Below are 16158 nucleotides of genomic sequence, written 5' to 3'. Positions count from 1 at the left end.
TGAGGAAAGACAGAAGGGGTTTGGTCTTTTCTCCCTGGGGAAGAGAAGGCTCACATTTTTTCAGTACTCAGGGAGGAGGAGGAGGGAGGCTCTCCAGTACATGGATGGTACTGGAGAGGACAGGGGCAACTGGTACAAGGTGCCTTGAGGGAGATTTCATAAGAAAGAATTACTTTACTGAAGCATATAGTGGAGTCCCTTCCCTTACTAGAAGTTTTCAAGATGTAACTGGACAGGATGCTGGATAATCTTATCTAGGCTTCTTTCCCCCCAAAAAATGGACTAGATGTTCTTTCAGGGATTCTTCCACCTGGGCTGGTCTTGATTCTGTAGCTCTCTACTGAGAACTTCAATTGTGCTTATGAGTTAAGAGGAAAGATAATGGTTTGCACTCTGTCACCTTCATCTTACACCTTGTAGGACTGGGCTCTTAGTTTGGTATTGATCTCAGCACAGGCTGATAGGGACAGACCCTTTCTGTGGGTGGCATCTCCTCAGTGCTGTGCACATGAACCTGTGCACATGACCCTGTGCACATGACCCTATGCACATCTGCTCAGCCTCTGCTGCCCCTGCCCTTGGTGCCCTGCACCTGAGTGCTGACCTGGGACTGCTAGTCTGCAGTTCTGCCAGGGTCCCAGCACAAGCTCTACACAGAGCTGAGCATGGTTTTCATAAATGAGATAGATTTAATGATGAAATTCTAGGGCTAAAGCAGTCAAGTGACAAGTTTAAACTACCATACATTGAAATCCCAGATTATCAAAAAGGTAAATTCACTGCATTAGCCTATTTATCCCAGCGATTACTGGTACTTAGAAGTGAATTGAATGCAAGGTATCTTTCTAACAAGAAAGACCCGTGGAATATGTCACTGTGCATTCCAGTCTGTAATTTTAAATTAGAAGTAGTGCTTCAAAGTTGTTATTTTATTGTTCCTGCTGATCACTAAGTGCAGCATTTTAAAATGAGACTACATTTTCAGCAGTAATTCGCTTACTTTGAATAAGCTGTATGTTCATATAGCTATAGGTTTGCATTCATTATTGTTTTAGGATAAACAAAGCCCTTATTCTCCAAGCAGGATATCTGGTATTTTGTCTGAGGCCATTTAATTTTTGCACTTTAATTTTTTTTTTTTTCATGGAACTACTTGCTCTTTCAGTAAAGGTGGTGTTTGTGGTTACACCACATCTGTTTCCTGTTGTAGCTTATATTCTCAGTGTGATTTGCAGTATTCAGAATGGCCTCAGAATGTGAAACTCACACCACATTGTGGTTAAAAGCAGCATAAACCTCTGGAGACACTGCCTTGTAGCAGCTGAAGGTGGGTTTATTGTGCCTGGGATTCTGTGGGGCTTCTCTGTGAGGAGCCTGATCCATGTGGAGCTGGGGAGAGGGAAAGAATCCAGCAAGGATTATAGCCTGGGACTTGGTTGTTGTCTGAGTTTGAGTATGTGAAAAAAGATGCTGAAATCCCTTGAAACTGGTTGTTAAGTGATTGTTCCTTCTTGCTTTATTCTTCTTGTACATATCACTCCTACATCCCTTGCCACTTCCCTTCTGCCTTACACCAGACTGATTCTGTAGCCAATAGATGTAACTCTATTGAAATCACCTAACATGCAGCCAAAGTCAGTGCAGACAACATGGTGCCATGGGGAAAAGAAAATATATATATGCTTGAAATATATACACACACACATATATGGCTGCTCCCCTATATGTGTGTGCATATATATGTGTGTGTGTGTGTGTATCAGGTAAAATTACAGTGGGAGCAGAGTGGCAGGCATATGTAAATACTTTCAGAAAGGTGCATGTTTTGTCTAGGAGATGTAAAGCTGTATTTCAAAATAGCCTTTATGTGTCAAACCAAAAATTAATTAAAAGCAGATACTTAATCCTTAAGTCCCTTCTCTTTTCCTGACTCTTTTCAGTATTGGGAGAAGCTTATTTGAACAGCTCTTAAAGTTTGCCAAAGAAAGTTCATCTCACACCACACACCTTCCAACTAATTTTCTTTGCCAGTAGTTTAGCACTCCCTTAAATAGAGAATTTTCTTTCCTTTTTAAATACAAGGCAAAAAATGTAATTTTAAAAAATGCTGCTTTGTGATGGTGATGTTTTATTGCTTATTACTGTGTGGTTTTAGTTGGTTCACTTTTCAACATCCTTCCATTCTGTGCATCTTCCTGGTCTGCTCACCAAGCACTAATTGCCATGCATTAATTAGTTGCAAACAAATGGCTAATCTGTGTATTTTAAGGGGGAGGGGGAAACAAGTCACCACAGACAAGTCATCTATTTTTCAGATATTAGTGCATTTGTAGGAGCATGCTGTATATTCTGCTGGACTGAAGGGTTTTGGTAAGCTAATTCCATAAAGTAATTATGACCTTTCTTCAAAAGTAAATATGGAGCTTATTCCTACAACCCAGCAAATATGCAGCATCCCTTTAGGGAAATGTGCACATAAAGATTCAGTTCCTATTTTAATATACCAAAGTGCCAAAGTCCTGGGAAGTTTGACAAGGTATAGTTTTAAGGACAAATTGAATTATTGTGAAGGTTATAGCATTTCTTCCACATTTAAAGGGAATTTATAAATATTTTATTATACTGTGTCCTGGGAAAGATGTGTGTTTCAGTTCCATTTCTCTATTCCTTTCCTCTCTTCTCATATATGCCTGAGTAGGAGTTGCTCCAAACTAGCCTTTACATTTCTTGTGATCTGGGAAGATATTTTGGCCACCAGCTATCATCAGTCTAGTCTGAGGTACTAAACCAGTTGATCCTGAAGGTTGTCATTGCATAAATCTTTGGGTTTGAGCCATGGGAAGGATGGGAAGCCATATAGATTTGTTTGTGGTTATCTCAGTTCCATAAGTGAGAGAGATTTGAAAACAGTCATTTAATAAACCCCCCCTTTTCCAGTCATTTACTTAGAACATGCTTGGGAAGGATGCTTTAATGTTTCAGGCATTAATATGCTACCTTGGATTTTATGAATCACATTGTTTCTGAAAGTTTTTGTATTGAGGTTGGTTGGAGGTTTTTTCCTGGTTTTTGAAGGCTGGTATACATACTGTAAACTTCTGCTATGGCCTTGAAACAAGTAGAAATATTTCAGAAGGATTTTTTTCTGAAAAATTGCAGCACTGAAGCATTTCTAAACTTGTCTTAAAACATAGGACTCTTTACTCCTGTCAGTATGGTACATTTTATAATGATATTTGGCATTCATAAGGCACCTTGATCACTTGAACATGCATACATATGTTTAATTAATCCTTTCAGTGCCTCACTGAGGAAGTTAGGTATTACTCCCTTTTAGCAGTAGAGAATAATGACACAGTAAATTCAAGTGTCTTGATCAAAGGCATGCAATTATTTACAGATTACAGCTGTTCCTTGTAGTAAAAAAAATTACTGTACTTAATTTTGAAGAATGTAAAACTGGTTCCTTATTCAGACTGGGGAATATAAATATACTCTGTAGATCTTCTTCACTGTTTGCCTCGCAGTATTTGTGTGGGGTCTCCTTTTAATGATCTCTGTAACATGGGCAAAGCTCACTTGGGAGGGACTGTGGACTAGAAGATGCTGAGCCAGAACTCCATGGCCATTATAAATTTGTCTTCATTTGTGTAAAACACGGTGAAATGCTCTTCAAAACTAAACCAAAACTCATGTCAGAAATGAGAGAGTCATAACAGGAGTAACTATTATTACATAATAATAGTTCCTAATGCAAAGGTAATGAGCATTGTGTCATAATTCCACATTACTTATAAGACTAACTTCTAAATAAGGCTTTTAGAGTGAGTGCCTGTTAATAGAGTGTGTCTTCTTTTTTATTAGGGCACTGTGTAACATTGATAGCATTATAATGCATAGGAGATTATTTTTTAATTTGAAGTCTGAGCATGGAGCAGCTAGTTTGTTAATCTGCCAAGTAGTGGCAGGTTTATTCTATATATCTAAAAAGTTTGTCTGTATTCACAGGTCATGAATGCTAATGGAACTGGTAGGAGAGTCCTGGTGGAGGACAAGCTGCCTCATATATTTGGATTCACTCTGTTGGGAGACTACATTTACTGGACAGACTGGCAAAGGCGCAGCATTGAGCGCGTGCACAAGTGCACGGCAGAGAGGGAGATCATCATCGATCAGCTGCCCGACCTGATGGGCCTGAAAGCCACCAACGTCCACCAGGCCATCGGTGAGTGGTCTGCTGATCAGCCAAGGGACAGTGGGAGAGAAAATGTCAGCAGTGCTGCACTGCAGAGTTTTACAAATGGGCACAATTCAGTCCTATGGCATGATGACGGCAGGCTGCGGCTTGATAGGGTGGGTTGGGTGTTCTGTGAGGAGCTTCAGTTCTGTAGCTTGGAAGAATATCGTGCTGAACATGTGCTCCCAGTATGCAAAAGCTAAGAATGAGCCAGTTTTAGTAGTTTTTATGTTCATATTAGAAAATTATCTTAAAAAATACCTAGCAGTACTTCCTGCCCTGTAGCATTTGTGGTGTAAAAAAGCAGCATCTAGCTTTAAATTGCCTATCCTAGGCTATCCAAGCACTGGTAGCAGTATAATTATAGCATCACAGAACTCATCACAGTACCTGAGCACCCTGCTATGTGGATACGGCTTGCACCTTCTCGCTGTCCTGTCTGGATTGTACTGCAGGAAAGGAGTGAAATGTAGCTGATTTGTATCTTTGTGTGGCTGATGTCCCAAGGTATGTGTGTTTTGAATACAGCCCTTTCCAGTTTGGCCATTGAACTCCTTAGTGCCAAGCCTCTCTTAGTTCCATTTGCAGCATGTGCAGGTACATAAGTGAGTATTGCAAAGAGCTGCTTCGCTTGCATCCTGGAGAGACCATTGAATGGATGTGAAAATAGCTCTGCAAGTTTTTTACCTGCAGGAATGCAAGGGGTATGTAGCTGGACCAGTGTACTGTGAAAGGCAGCAGAACATACACCTACCCTGCATTCAGTGCTTGTGCTGTGAGTTGGGATCACCAGTAGCTGTGGAAGCCCAGATCCCTCTCCCTTGTGCTGGGTTTGTTTCTTGGCATGAGGAAAGCAATCGCTGGCTTTCCAGCCAAGGAGAGTAAGGTCTAAAGGATTACAAGAAATGAATGAAAAATAATTTGATCAGAGAATACAAAGAGAAAAACTACATGTTTGCTTGGAGGACTCATAATGTGGCTGATGCACGTGAGGACTAGCTTCACCTTTTCCGTGCAGTCAGTTTGCAATGGTTGCTTTTCCTCTCTCTGCCTGCTTAGGTACAAACCCCTGTGCAGAAGACAACGGTGGCTGCAGCCACCTGTGTCTGTACCGGCCGCAGGGCCTGCGCTGCGCCTGCCCCATCGGCCTGGAGCTCATCAGTGACATGAGGACCTGCATCGTGCCAGAGGCTTTCCTGCTCTTCTCCAGGAGAGCAGACATCAGGCGCATCTCCCTGGAAACCAACAATAACAACGTTGCTATTCCGCTCACTGGAGTCAAGGAAGCTTCTGCTCTGGATTTTGATGTGACAGACAATCGCATTTACTGGACTGACATTTCACTGAAGGTAGAGATTTAGTCCATGTTGGCTATTAAGCTGCTACATGCTCCTTGAGATCTTTAAGAGTAGGTTGATTAATGGGGTTTATAAAATTCAAGGGATATGTAAAAGAGTTTCATTTTTAATTACATTTTCTGCAACTGACTTGAGACCTGTGCCAACAATAACTTATGGACTTCACAATTGGAAAATAATAGTAGTTAAAAACACAGAGTTTAAATGAGTCTGCAAGAGGTGACTTGGCTGAACTCCCTAAGCATGATATTCTTTTGAGCAGTGTAAGTGATACACATAAGACTGATCTATAAACTGCCCTGTTGTCATAAACTGGCATAAATTAGCAGGTTGTGTTCAAACTAGGAAGCAAACCAAAATCAGGAATTTGTTAACTTCTGATTAGTTGTGAGTATGAGGTGTGCAGATAGACAGGAATATTGAGGACATGGAAAGGTAGCCCGTGTTTGCCAAAAGAATTTTGTACTATTCTGACATTTTCAGGCTTATCAGGGAATGCCTAAACTGTAATATATTATTAAAATGGAATTCTGGCTGTATCTGCTATCACAGGCTGATCCTGATGGCAGGATAAAATGAATAAAAGTCCAAGAAGAGATTGTGCTTAGTGGAATTAAATTTAGCCATCAGTACTGAAGCTACTGAGCTCATCAGTCGTTTGGTTGTTTTCTTCTTTTGCTGTTCTGTCCTGCAGTTTTTTTTTCATTAGGCTGCTTTAAATAGTGTTCCGTGCTATAACATTGATGCTTTTGTATAGTCCTGGGAGAGCCAAAATATTTCCCCCTCGAAGTTGGCACTGAGTTATTAAGGTCACTTTGTCATGTAGATGCTTAATTCAACCAGACTAGTTATCCCATTTATTTCCCCAGTGAAATGCTATTGTAATTGACACAGAATACATTCACAGAGCGCAGTAAATCATTACTTCTGAATAGCAGCATTGTTTGCTTTGCAAATAAGTAGCATATTGTAAGATCCTCTTTCCTATGAGATGTCTAAAATCTGAAAGTGTTTAAAATTCAACAAAGCAAACAAGCAGCCCAGTGACAGACTGGTAAGTTTTCTAATTTGCCTGTGTATCTTTGTATCCCCGCAGACCATCAGCAGAGCGTTTATGAATGGCAGCGCGCTGGAACACGTGGTGGAGTTCGGCTTGGATTACCCCGAGGGCATGGCTGTGGACTGGCTGGGGAAGAACTTGTACTGGGCTGACACTGGCACCAACCGGATCGAGGTGTCCAAGCTGGACGGGCAGCACCGCCAGGTGCTCGTGTGGAAAGATCTCGACAGTCCCCGGGCTCTGGCACTCGACCCTGCCGAGGGGTAACTCGCTGATTTAATTCTGTGTTTATGAGCAGTGAAAAACAACATTGTAATGCTTCCTCTAGGGCATGGTAGTTAAGCGCTGCCTGGAAACCCTGAGAGGACTGAGCTGGGGAATGCAACCTGGTAATTTAGAGAAATACACTCTTAATGTCCTGAATAATCATTAAAAACACTAAAAAAAAAAATCAGAGCAGCTCGTTAGAATGGGATTTATATTTAGTTTTTTAATTAGCCACAGTATCAAAGTAGTTTTAGGTTTATGAAATTAATCAGAAAAGGACTATAGCATTGAAAGGAATATATTTATCGTTTTAAAAATTAGGATTCTTTTTATCACAAGTTAGGGTCCAATAAAGGTATTAAGCGATTTAATTTGAGGGTGGGAGAGCAAAGTTTGTAGTCTGAGCCTAAGGAACGTATTTATTTCTGCAGATAAGGAAGCCTTTTAGTTTGCACAGACAAGGGAAGAGGGACAGAGAAGGAGCGGAAACAATTATATTCACCTATTTCCCAAATGAAAGATTTTCTGGGAAGAAACTTCTCAGTAGGATTGAAGTGTAACAGCAAAAGTAGGGCAATAAACATGGAGAGGGAGGAAGGAATGGGGCAAGTCAAGCTAACTATCCAGCTTCTGAAATAGCTCTTCTACCCTGAAACACTCACTCGACAGTAACTAATTACTGCAAAAACTTTTTGAGGTTATACCAATATTGCATTATTTTTCAAATGAAGGAACTTCCTTTGAAGGGGTTATGACATTATCACAGTTCCCAGTCACACTGTGAGAGCTACAGCAACTCTAAGAACTTGAAACACATTCCCTCTGCTTTATTGCAACAAGCTGGTGGCAATGGTCACCTCCAGTGGGATTCTAGATTGGATTCAGCCCTGATGTGCCTGGATGAGAATTCAACATCAGATTCTTAGATCCAGTTACTCATTTGTAACAAAAGGCTGCTATGGATGATTCTGGTTTTACACTGGAAGTAGGTTTTTCCCAAGTATTATCATCATTCAGTGTTTTGTCTCTTCACCACAGATCAGAAAAAAAATTCCTTGGTCAGAATGCCCATTTTTCCTTACAACAATAGCTGTATACTTATATATGTATGTATAGGTATATAAATATACATACAGTATAGTTGTACTTTAAATGGAAGTTTTCAAAGCATTGCTGCCATGAGGGCAATTCTAACACTTGGCTCTGTGCTGTGTCCAACTTGCAAAATTTATACACAAAGTACTTGCAAAATTTTTAAGAAAAATTCACAAGTATTCCTGGTGTCTAGCGAATTTCTTTCTATCGATCATCAGTTTCTGAAGCAACCTTTCCTATTGTGCAGTTGGCTGGAACTGAATGACTTCCCAGGGGTTTGTTACTAGAGTTACTAAAACCCAAAAGCATAAATATTGGATAGCTGCCTGTCACTTTTATTTTGGAATTCTATCAGCTCCATATTTTGGAAGAAGTGACTAACTAGCCATCAAATATATAATATACAAATATACATCCTATTCTACTGTGAAGTGCTTAAAGAAAATGTAGACATGTGCAAGTCTGTCCTTCTTCCAAATGAGGCATAAGCTGGCATGTGAGTGTGTAATAATTGTATTTTTGCTCCAGTGGAAATGCCATACAGTTTTGTGTGTCTTGGCTGAGATGTAAGACACTTGTGCACGTGGCTGGTTCACTTAGTTGTGTGGACATGAGTAGTGGCACCTATTAACAAAAGTACCCTGCAGATCTACCTTTTTGTGTTCCTTCATTTGAGAGACAACTGACTAGAAACAGAAGATAAGTGCTCTGAAAAAACACCCTGCTAAATAATCAGATATAAATGAAGGTGCCTGACTGCCAGCCTCTGCTCTTAAATGACAGGCATGGATTAGCTCTAGCAAAGTGCTGTCACACAGAACTTCCTGGTGAAAATCCAAGCCCAAGTGGGAAAAAATCATGTTGGAAGTATTTTGAGGAAACTTGACTCACTTTCTTGCCTCCACTTCAAGAAAAAAAAACAAAACCCAAACTAATTTAGCATAGTGGGTCTTAATAAATGCTTGAATTTACAGCTCTTCTTTTTCTCTTATGCTTTCTAAGGATTTTTGTTTTGGTTTTCCTCTTGAGTTCTCTTGGATTGAATGCAATTCTTTTTCTTCCGTTCTTTTAATCAGGTTCATGTACTGGACTGAGTGGGGTGGCAAGCCAAAGATTGACAGGGCTGCCATGGATGGCAGTGGGAGGACCACGCTGGTGCCAAACGTGGGACGTGCAAACGGCCTGACCATCGACTACGCCAAGAGACGCCTGTACTGGACCGACCTGGACACCAACCTGATAGAGTCCTCCAACATGTTAGGTGAGCCCCAGAGCCCTGGGCAGCATCCTAGGGGCAGTGCTGCTTTTTGCAGCTTCCTCATGGCAAATTGTGGCTTAAATAATGCAGAGATACACATCCTAAGAGAAAAATAAAATTTCCCGACCTCACACGCCTTTAATGTTTGCTTCTATAATTCATGTTCATGTTATACTGCGCTTAGCAAGGCCTCGATTTTCTTGGAAATGATTGGGTTGCTCAGAAAGTTAAAATTACACAAGGTGTGCATATTTCCAGTTATATGTAGGACAAAGATGTCATCTTGCAGTGTTTTGGAGGGTCTTGTTTTGCTGCTCTCAAGAGAACTAGAAAATACATAACAAAGGTAGAAAGAGTCAACAAGAAGATAACATCTTATTCAACATGCAATTTAATGCAATTTGGTTTTATATCTTTGTTGGTATCCTCAGGCATTTTCCCCCCTCTGTATTCTGCATGTTAAGGACCTTTTCCTGGCTAGTGCTTATCAGCAGGAGAGTTCTCTTGTGCTGGGGTCTGTGATGATTTTATAAACTGGTTACTTCAGCTAAATGGAGGTGGAATATTTTATTCTTTCAGTGTTTCAGAGTACTGTGTAGGACCTAGGCCCTCCCAGATTTGCACAGTACCTTGTTTTAACCTCTCAGCACCCATAGGAGTGAACTGCCTCGTTGTATGCTAAATTATTCAAATTAGCATTAACAATAGGCAATATTTAAGCATTAATAATTAGCCAGTATTTAATGCTAAAAGAGTTAGTCTGCTTTAAACAGTATGCTTGCAATAGTGGAACAAAGCTAGAAAAAGATCAAAACAGGAAAATGCAATATGGGAATTGCATGTGATAGAAAAGCTTTTCTTAAGCTTGTCATATATTTTGGTGTGCTGTGGCGGCCTGCTCCACGTTTCCCTCTGAAATGTGGAACTGGAAACAGCATTAGAGCTTCTTTTTCCCTGTGGCTGGTGACAGCAGAGTGTGGGGCTGTGCATCCTTCCTTGACTTTTGTGTGCAAAGAGGGAATGACTTTGTGCTTCATAATCCCCTGTTCATTTTGTGTGACTACATAGCAGGAAGTACCATGATAATGAAGTGGTTGATAAAACAGAGTTGAAATAACTTCCCCCTGCCTCAGTTGAAATAATTTCCTGTCCTGCTCCTTAAGATCTCTTAACATTTCCACAGTATACACAAATAGCTGTTCCCTGTCCTGACTTTCTGGCTGCTCTGGAATGTTGTGACATTCCAGAGACAAGTTATTTTAGCCTTGTGCATTTAATTTTTCTCATAATGCAATGTAGTATTTTATTAAGTTCATAACAATTTTCTTTTTATAAGCAGTGGGGAAGGTGTGGTGCAAGAAATGCTCAACTGGAAATACAGTGTCAGGATCCTGCATTAAATTGAGAGGGAAATCAAATCCTGTCAGTTTTGGGAAGGAGGGAAAGGACAGAATCTTTCTGAGAACCCGGATAATTTTTGAAATTGAAATTTTTTTTCAGTAAACTACATTTTTTTCTGTGAATGGCAAGCAGGATTAGCACATTTCTGTGATAGGCTCTGAGATTGCTTTTGACTACTGTGCATTGCTTCGTAATTTACTCTTGTAATGATGAAATAGTAACTTTAAAGTAATTGTGTGGTAACCTTTCTGGGCAGGGGGCATGTTCAACAGTATACTGCTTGTGCCCATGGAAGTCCACTTTTCTCTCCCTTCTTTTTGGACACAGGCCTTAACCGTGAGATCATAGCAGATGATTTGCCTCACCCCTTTGGCCTGACCCAGTACCAGGATTACATTTACTGGACAGACTGGAGCCGGCGCAGCATCGAACGGGCCAACAAGACCAGTGGCCAGAACAGAACCATCATCCAGTGCCACCTGGATTACGTTATGGACATCCTGGTCTTCCACTCCTCCCGGCAGGCGGGCTGGAACGAGTGTGCCTCCAGCAACGGGCACTGCTCCCACCTGTGCCTGGCAGTCCCCGTGAGAGGCTTTGTCTGTGGCTGCCCAGCTCACTATTCCTTGAACTCCGACAACAGGACCTGCAGTGGTAAGCCATGGGGAATGAACAGGAAATGCAGGAGCACATGTGTTTGGTGACCCATGCCAGCATTGTACTTGGAGGAAAGAACAGTTTTACAGTTTTCCAGAAATCATATCTTACTGAGTTTGAAGGCAAAAAAAAAAAAAAAAAGAAAATAATCTTGCAACATACCAGATCTTCATTAAATAAGAAGAATGGCTGTTAGTGAAATTTTCCAGTGGCTTGGCTACGTCAGTGTAAACACAAAAGCTAAAAATGTTTTGGTTCTGTGTCTCTGTCAGACCCTCTTCAAGTGCTTGCTTGCTTGTGTATTTATCTGCTTATATATTCCTAGTCTTGCCTGGCATAACGGATATGTGATACTTTAGTCTGGATTCTAGACTTTGTGCAGCTTTTATGGGGTCAGGATTTCATTCTGTAGTAGCTGTGTTTGCTGGCTGATGAGATGCTGAGGTGGGCCACTCTCAGACCTCTACAAGTGTTTTTCCTCAGTGAGGATGGGTTGGGCTCCACGGCTTCCCCAGCAGTCTGCTTCCTGATCTCAGTGCAGCCAAGCCCCATTTTTCTTTATTATTGTGCAGAATACAAACCGCAAGGCCCCTCAGGCTGTGTGTAATTAGTTTCTAACCAAATAATTTATCCATCTCTCAATAACTGGCTGCAGTGAAGCTCTCATAATTTTGGCAGCAGCTCTGGATGGCTGATTTCCACTGGTGTCATTCACATTAGTCAGTGGGTGAAGAGATTCCTGGTACAGAGAGACAGATTGTATCTCATCCACATTATGCATGAGTGGAGACATCCAACTGTTGTCTTAAAGCCAAAAGCTGGGCAGATTGTTGCACAAATGCCACCTCATGGCATTTTTTGAAAACCATGCTTTTCAAAAAACTGTGCTTTTCTACTCCCCATGTGTTCTGTACTTCTCCTCTCCTTTTTTTATGACGATGGCACCTTGCATGACAGCTGGATTCTTGCACCCTGGTACTTTCACATGTTTGTCCAAGTTAGAGGCACAGCTGGCATTTCTCTGATAGTGACTGGGATCTTCTAGGTGGAGGAGTTTGACTTCCAGTGGAGAAAAAGTAACAGAATGATCAAAGGTCATGTTTTTCTTGTGAAAATGCTTCTGGAAACAGAGCAAGGAGCAAAATATAGGAAATACATTGCAAGCAAATAGAACCATCTCCCCATGGTAGAGTTTAGGGCTCTTTGTGGGGTATTAGGAGTTTTCCTCTGCCATATTCAAACCTGGGAAATTTCCAGCTTCTCATTTGTAGCTAATTAGAGATTTAGGCCTCTCTGTGTATAATTTAATTCCTTTTTTTGGACACTGTAATTGGAGCATGAATTGTTTTAACTTTCTTTTGCCTGTATTACTTGCTTATGTACCTCCTGAACATTATTAGTCCAGGCCCTGTCTAGAGGTCCTCCCTTCCAGAATACCCTGCTCATGCATGCATAGGTTCTTTTAATTATACTCTGGTGGGATCTCTTCAGACCTACCACGTGTCATGAAGTTGGAAGGCAGGGTTACACAGGAGACATACTCAATGCACTCCATTTGCCTGCTGCCAAAAATACAGTTAAAATATGTGACTGTTGGGAGGGAGAATGATGAAAACTGGAAAGGGATTTCTGAAATTGGTACTGTTTCAGAGATGTGGAGTCTCAAGGGGAGAAATTCTGCTGTTGCTTTTTATAATGAGCCATCAATTCAAAGTTGTAAGCCAGGCAGTCTTAGAAAGTGAGAGGGTATCTTTGGGGAAGAGTAGAAATAATTTTAGGTGCTTACATGTTTACCTTAAGTTTTTTCCCTTTCCATTGCTATCATAATTTCTTGGTAAGAATACTGATGTTTCTGAATCCATTGTCTTGCTGTACACATTCATATAAACTTGGTTTTGCCTTTTTTTTTTTTTTTGTGCTTTCTTACACGGTTTAGAGCTAAGTAGAAGGCAGCTTAAATCATTGGAGAAGTGCTTGGAGGGAAAATAGAGATTTTCCAGAAAGCAAAAATACCTTGCAATTAGGCCTGATTGTTATAAGATGTTAGGAGAGAGTGTTGGTTTCCAAGGAAACTCCTCCCTGCCTCTTTTCTTTCCCAGCAGTCCGAACAGCTGTTCAAAGCTATGCTAAAATAACAAAGCAAGGTGATGATGTTCTCTAGGAGACTTTTGCTTCCTCCCCTTTCCCAGGTGCTGCATTACCTGTTTTACAGGCTGGTAAATGAATGCAGTGTCCCACTGCTAATCTCTCCACAGACTTGGGTTGTAGAGAATTGATTGTACAAACTTCAGGGAGGCTTCAACTGCATTTCTGGCAATTTGCTCTTGTACCATCTTGCACAGCAGTGGCTTCAGGTAGAGCATTATTGAAAAGAACCCTCTGAAAAAGGAAAATGCTTTCACTACCTTCTCTGATTTCTTTCCCAGTTATGTAATACAGAGATAATTTTTTTCAATGATGTATTAAATGCTTTGTGTACTTACTATAAGTTACAGCTGGTAAACTCCAGCTGTATGGGGTGTAAGAAATCTTACCTTCTGCTCTTTGATGGTATTTCTAATTACAAAGAACAAACATTTGTCCAGGAAATTTTTGCAGGGCAGTATATCAGATTTCTTTTTCTCATTGCAGGTTGTCGTTCCCAGATAACCACCTAGAAATAGTAAAAATACATAGCTTTGAGAAGAGCAAATGCATTTTTCTCCAAAAACACAGCCTCATACACAGTTAAGAAATTTTCCTTTGAATTAGTTGTTTCATTCCAGTACAGGCAGAAAAAGGATTTGTAGGAACAGGACGGAACCACTGTCAATCTCTTTTCCCTGAAACATCTAAATAAGGAACCAGTGCTGGCTTTTTCTTACCTTCCTCTGCAAGTAGGAATGCACCTAGCAAATGGTTCAACTTCAATATAGTGAAGCTGCATTTCCCTGAGACCCCTTTAGAAAGAAAGTGGACACTTCTTTGAGAGGCATAATTGACCATTCTTCTTTGAGATGCTTTTGACAGAAGTCTTCGCATTCACTAGTCCTGCCACTTAGAAAATATGATCTTTGCCTATCACATTCACATACAGGCATTTATAGTAAAAAGAGTTAATTTGAAAGGCTTTCATACTCATCAGATATTGGGATTGTTATGTTTTGATTTTTTGTTTGGTTTTGGCAAAGGAAGAGGGAAAAGGGGAATGAAATAAATGTCTGGTTACGGATTGCAGTTGTCATTCTTAAACATAAAAATGCCCAGTGTTATTGCCACGTGTAACCCTTTCAACCCCTTTTCTTTTTTTAACCCATCCAGCTCCTACCACCTTTCTGTTGTTCAGCCAGAAGAACGCGATCAATCGCATGGTGATAGACGAGCAGCAGAGCCCAGACATCATCCTCCCCATCCACAGCCTCCGCAACGTCCGCGCCATCGATTACGACCCCCTGGACAAGCAGCTCTACTGGATTGACTCCCGGCAGAACATCATCCGCAAGGCACAGGAGGATGGCAGCCAGGTACCCTGAGGGGGTGGGACTGCTGAACAATGACTGCTCGTGTGGGGATAGTTCAGATGCACCCCTAGGTTACTGTCCCTTGTGTCCCTTGGCAAAACGGAGTTTTCTGGAGCCCTCAGTCATCTGAGTAAATCCCAGTAATCCAGTAAATCTGGGAGCTGCAGCAATAAATAAAACACAGAAAACCAAGGCCAGCCTGAGCATACTGTTGTTCCCAGCACATTATTTGCTCAACACTGTCTTTTGTCTGGAAGCTGTTTGAAGCCCATATTTGAGATATGAAACGTGGAAGGGAAGGTTCTTGGGAGAAACGGGGGTGTGACAAAGGTATGTGAGCAGAGTGCAGGGGTAGATCCTCTGAAACGAGGAGGCTGGAACTGTGTGAGCACACTGCTGTGTCTGGAGCCTCCCAGGTTCTGGAGCAGCTAGGAAGAGAGTTGTTGTAAATCACAGGGGCATGGAGTGACTAGACTGAACCTGTAAAACATGTAGCAGGCTTGGGAAAATATATTTGACTGGAGAATACAGAGAAAGTAGAGTAGGGTAGAAGGCAAAAGGTAATACAGACTGTGGTGGTTCAACCCTGGCTGGTGGCCAGACACCCACCTAAACCACCCTGTCACTTCCCTCCTCTGCTGGACAGGGGAAACAAGATACACCAAAAGGCTTATGAGCTGGGATAAGGGATTACAGTCTGTTCATCACACTTTGTTCAGCCACTGTTTCCTCCTCATTGAGAGGAGTCTTCTCCCTGCTCCAGTGTAGGGTCACTCCCACCAGAGATAGTATTCCATTAACTTCTCCCTCCAAAATGAGCCCTTCCTATACTTCATGAACTGCTCCAGTGTGGGTCCTTCCTATGGGGTGCAGTCCCTCAGGGTCCCTCACAGGGTCACCCATCCTACCAGGAAACCTGCTCCAGTGTGGGCTCTTCTCTTCATGGGGTTTCCCATGGGGTCACAGCCTCCTTTGGGCATCCCCCTGCTCCAGCAAGGGCTCTTCCAGGGTCTGCAGTGGATCTCTGCACCTCAGTGCCCTCCATGGGCTGCAGGGGCACAGGGGAGTCCTGGAACAGCTCTTGCCCCTCCTTCCTCACTGCCTTTGGTGTTTGCAGGGCTGTTCCTCTCACATATTCTCATTCCACTCTTCTCTGACTGCAGTTGCTTCTGCCCAATAACTTTTTTCCCCTCTTAAATATGTTATCCCAGAGGTGTTACCAGCATCCCTGATTGGCCCAGCCTTGGCTGGTGGTGGGACCATCCTGGATTCGGTGGCGTTGGCTCTGCTTCCAGCACCTTCTCAGAGAACCCATCCCTATAGCC

At 41.8% G+C, this 16158-nt stretch overlaps 1 protein-coding gene across 4 annotated transcripts in view; it reads left to right on the top strand.

Moving 5' to 3' along the window:
* The window catches only part of LRP6 (LDL receptor related protein 6), a 116308-nt gene that overhangs the window by 77156 nt on the left and 22994 nt on the right, over positions 1–16158 (top strand). For all 4 annotated transcript variants that reach the window (XM_039708072.1, XM_039708073.1, XM_039708071.1 and 1 more), the window contains 6 exons: positions 4009–4225; positions 5297–5586; positions 6692–6918; positions 9094–9278; positions 11004–11330; positions 14634–14836. In XM_039708072.1, the coding sequence (XP_039564006.1) occupies positions 4009–4225; positions 5297–5586; positions 6692–6918; positions 9094–9278; positions 11004–11330; positions 14634–14836 (1449 nt within the window). The remainder of the gene's footprint in view (positions 1–4008; positions 4226–5296; positions 5587–6691; positions 6919–9093; positions 9279–11003; positions 11331–14633; positions 14837–16158) is intronic.

The sequence above is a fragment of the Passer montanus genome, unplaced genomic scaffold (genome assembly GCF_014805655.1).
Source record: "Passer montanus isolate IOZ18808 unplaced genomic scaffold, ASM1480565v1 scaffold20, whole genome shotgun sequence".
Classification (NCBI taxonomy): Eukaryota; Metazoa; Chordata; class Aves; order Passeriformes; family Passeridae; genus Passer; species Passer montanus.
This window is presented reverse-complemented; position numbering and strand designations above follow the sequence as displayed.